The 2314-nt window shown below is 37.2% G+C and overlaps 2 protein-coding genes across 2 annotated transcripts in view; both read right to left on the bottom strand.

Annotated features, from left to right (window-relative positions):
• LOC106878991 (histone deacetylase 2) overlaps positions 1–2314 on the bottom strand; it is a 219318-nt gene that overhangs the window by 161207 nt on the left and 55797 nt on the right. The gene's annotated exons all lie outside the window — the stretch shown is intronic.
• Positions 1–2314, bottom strand: part of LOC128251094 (uncharacterized) — a 5901-nt gene that overhangs the window by 3046 nt on the left and 541 nt on the right. Inside the window, exons 2-3 of the mRNA XM_052977470.1 lie at positions 1635–1813; positions 637–800 (exon numbers count right to left, since the gene is read on the bottom strand). Coding sequence (XP_052833430.1) covers positions 637–800; positions 1635–1813 — 343 coding nt within the window. The remainder of the gene's footprint in view (positions 1–636; positions 801–1634; positions 1814–2314) is intronic.

Below are 2314 nucleotides of genomic sequence, written 5' to 3'. Positions count from 1 at the left end.
ATACACATAATTGTTAAGCAATTGCGCTCTGAAAAATATATATTTTTAAAGAAATGAATTAATAAAGGCTGTGAGCTGGCAGAATCGTTAGCACGCTGGGCAAAATGCTTAGCCGCTTTTCGTCCATTCTTGTGTTCTGAGTTCAAATTTCGCCGAGGTCGACCTTGCATTTCATCCTTTTCGGGTCGATAAAATAAGTAGCAGTTAAAGACTGAGCCCAATGTGATCGATGCATCTCTTTTCCCGAAATTGCTGGCCTTGTACCAAAGTTTGATATCAATATATGTATTAGTCTAACTCTTAAAAAGAAAGGAAAGCAGAGGAACTTGGATCAATGAATACACACATAGACAGACAGTAGTTACTGATTCCCCTATGAACTTTGAATAATTTCTAGACATGACATAAATATACCCAAACAGTTTAAGATAGATTTATCAAAGATAAGGTAAAAATATTGATTTCTAATGAAGGTAGAATGTCAGGAAATTTGGAGAAAAGGCATATAGTTAATAACATCGATACGGTATTTCACTGGTTCATGGTTTTTGAACCCGAGGAAATGAAAAACGACGCGGTATTCGACCTCAGAATATGCAGGTAATTACGCAATATAATGTTATTGTAAGAACATACCCATTTCCAGCCACTGAGAAATGACGGTTTTTCTCTGGTATCAGATCAGTCCATGGAGAACTTTTCAGATTGTTGAGTGAGAACCAGCTTTGAAGGGTTGTATTACGGCCATCAAACACCATCGTTACAATATCTGCTTGGTTTTTGTATAGCACAAGTTTTACCTGAAGAAAAGCCCAAATATATTTATATATATGTGTATGTGCGTTGTTTCTTTACTACCCACAAGGACTACACACAGAGGGGACAAACAAGGACAGACAAACGGATTAAGTCGATTATATCGACCCCAGTGCGTAACTGGTCCTTATTTAATCGACCCCGAAAGGATGAAAGGCAAAGTCGACCTCGGCGGAATTTGAACTCAGAACGTAGCGGCAGACGAAATACCGCTAAGCATTTCGCCCGGCGTGCTAACGTTTCTGCCAGCTCGCCGCCTGTGTGAGTGTGTGTGTGTGTGTGTGTGTGTGTGTGTGTGTGTGTGTGTGTGTGTGTGTGTGTGTGTGTGTGTGTGTGTGTGTGTGTGTGTGTGTGTGTGTGTGTGTGTGTGTGTGTTGCGTGTATGTGATATGATGTAAAACATCGTCATATGCAAATTTACTGTAGTATTTGTACAGAGGTAATATCACTTATTGACGTGCTGTGTTTAAAAGCACAATATGTATCGGAGGGAGGCGAAAATCGTTCCAACAGCGACGTGTGAAACGAATACATGCATTTCTATCCCGTTAGGCGTCCTGTCAATGGTGTATACTCACAACCAGCCACTTGCTTAGAGAAGATATTTCACCCAGATATATAAGGGAACAATGAACAAACAACCACAGTTGTTGCTCATAGCTGGCCGGATCAATAAAGACCACTTACACGCCATGCAGGTAGTATTTGATTAAAATAGCCATTTATCTTTCACATTTAATATAAATACATCGATAAGCTAATTTACTGCTGTACTCTTCAAGAATATATGCAGCATATTTGTGTGTGTTTATATATACCTGTTCAATTGGAAGATGGTTCCAGATATCAAGTAATGGGTGTCGAAAGAAATTAGGACAGTAGATACCATTGCATTTGTCCACATTCCAAATGGAAGGACTTCCTATTTTGAGGAAGGAATTATAGATTATCGAATTTGCTCCAACTGATACGGCATAGGTTTTAATCCATTTACTACCTGAAATAATAATAATAATAATAATAATAATAATAATAATAATAATAATAATAATAATAATAATAATAATAATGATGATGATGATGATGATGATGATGATAATAATAATAATGATGATGATGATGATAATAATAATAATAATAATAATAATAATAATAATAATAATACGAAAACGTAGAGCAGGCATGGGCAACCTTTTTCTATATGCGGGCTGGATTAAGTTTTCTCGCCAAGGTCGCGGGCCAGAGCCCTAATTATAGACTTACAAAATATGTACACAAGTGCTTATACAAGTATTTGCTTTATAATAGAAAAAGGATATTAAAATAAGGGTAAGAACAAAACAATTTATTAATATAAAACAAATGTAGTTGAATCAGTAAAATAATTTATTCAGGCGCAGGAGCTTGCTTACCAACCACATGGTTCCGGGTTCAGTCCCACTGCGTGGCATCTTGGGCAAGTGTCTTCTACTATAGCCTCGGGCCGACCAAAGCTTTG

This window comes from Octopus bimaculoides, chromosome 28 (assembly GCF_001194135.2).
Source record: "Octopus bimaculoides isolate UCB-OBI-ISO-001 chromosome 28, ASM119413v2, whole genome shotgun sequence".
In the NCBI taxonomy this organism is placed as follows: domain Eukaryota; kingdom Metazoa; phylum Mollusca; class Cephalopoda; order Octopoda; family Octopodidae; genus Octopus; species Octopus bimaculoides.
This window is presented reverse-complemented; position numbering and strand designations above follow the sequence as displayed.